The sequence below is a fragment of the Etheostoma spectabile genome, chromosome 6 (genome assembly GCF_008692095.1).
Source record: "Etheostoma spectabile isolate EspeVRDwgs_2016 chromosome 6, UIUC_Espe_1.0, whole genome shotgun sequence".
Classification (NCBI taxonomy): Eukaryota; Metazoa; Chordata; class Actinopteri; order Perciformes; family Percidae; genus Etheostoma; species Etheostoma spectabile.
In genome coordinates, this window is record NC_045738.1 from 22,398,126 (window position 1) to 22,399,497 (window position 1,372).

At 40.2% G+C, this 1,372-nt stretch overlaps 1 protein-coding gene across 6 annotated transcripts in view; it reads left to right on the forward strand.

Annotated features, from left to right (window-relative positions):
* The window catches only part of spire1b (spire-type actin nucleation factor 1b), a 79,847-nt gene that overhangs the window by 27,497 nt on the left and 50,978 nt on the right, over positions 1-1,372 (forward strand). For all 6 annotated transcript variants that reach the window (XM_032517766.1, XM_032517768.1, XM_032517767.1 and 3 more), the window contains exon 4: positions 1,079-1,204. In XM_032517766.1, the coding sequence (XP_032373657.1) occupies positions 1,079-1,204 (126 nt within the window). The remainder of the gene's footprint in view (positions 1-1,078; positions 1,205-1,372) is intronic.

Genomic DNA, 1,372 nt, shown 5'->3' on the forward strand with positions numbered 1-1,372 from the left:
AGAGAGAGAGAGAGAGAGAGAGAGAGAGAGAGAGCAGACGTTGTTGTCTTGTCAATTGTGTTCAGCAGTCAAAAACAGTCGGATACAAATGTCTGCAAATGTCTGTTTTTTGGGTATTTAGTTTTAATGGAATGCCCCTGAGATCCTTTAACATGGCTTCCAAGTTTGAAATGACATCACCAGTGTCATATTCTGGAGGTGCTGCGTCTGAGACTTGGCAAATGGAACTGTTAGGAGTGTTTTGTTGTTTGTGTAGACTGAAAACTGGGAGTTAACATGAAGAATCTGATGATTTGTAGATTTGTTTCTAAGTTGAGGTTGCTGTGATACAGAAACATGCCATGTAATGTAATAATAATTTGAATTTGTACTGTTTATTGATCCCCAGTGGGGAAATTACAATTTACACTCTCTTTGTTAGGAATCACTACTCACAGGCCTGAAATACACAAATGGAGAGATCAGTGGACCAGTGCACTGAGCGGTGGGGGGGGGGGTGTATGGTGCATTGCTCAAGGGCACCTGACAGTGCTCAGGAGGTGAAGTGGCATCTCTCTTGTTATCGATTCACACTCTGTGCTTTTGATCCATACAGGGATTTGAACCGATGACCCCTCTGGTCCCCAACCCAAATGCCAGTGTAGAGCTGTAACAACTAGTCAATTAGTCAATTAGTTGATCCACAGAAAAATAAAATAACATTCAGCCACAATTCTGATAATCAATAATGGCTTTGAGTAATTTCTTAAGAAAAAATGCCCAAGTCGTTTGGTTCCAACTTCTGAAATGTGAATATTTGCTTCCCTTTTACAATGAAACAGTTGTTAGCATTGTTAGCTGATTATACCAGCATGTAAATTGTCATCATATTTTAGTTGTTCACAGATTGTGTTAGTAGACCCCAATCATGGCTGCCAGATGGTGCTTTGCATTACCTGAAATCCTTCACTGAGAATGTGATAGTAATGTCAAAATAATGTGGGTATTAATAGCCATTGGTATAACAAATCCATTACATTGCACCTCAATCATTTCTGTGTCATGTCCATAATGAATCCCTGTCTTTTCTCCCTTGTAGCTGTGCACAGCTCATCTACCCGGTCTATCCGACGCCTCTAGCCACTACCAGGCAGTGTGCCGGGCTCTGTACACAGAAACCAGGGAGCTAAGTACTTTCCTGGAGAAGATCAAGAGTGCCAAAGAGGTGGGTCCTTATCATATCATCATCATCATCATCATCATGGCTGGAGACTCATACAACTCTTTTTTTCAGATACATAAATTGCAGTTTAAGACATCTGACATGCGTTTTAGATACAATCAGGAGAGACGTTGTTGCAAATATTTAATTCAATTCAATTTTATTTATAGT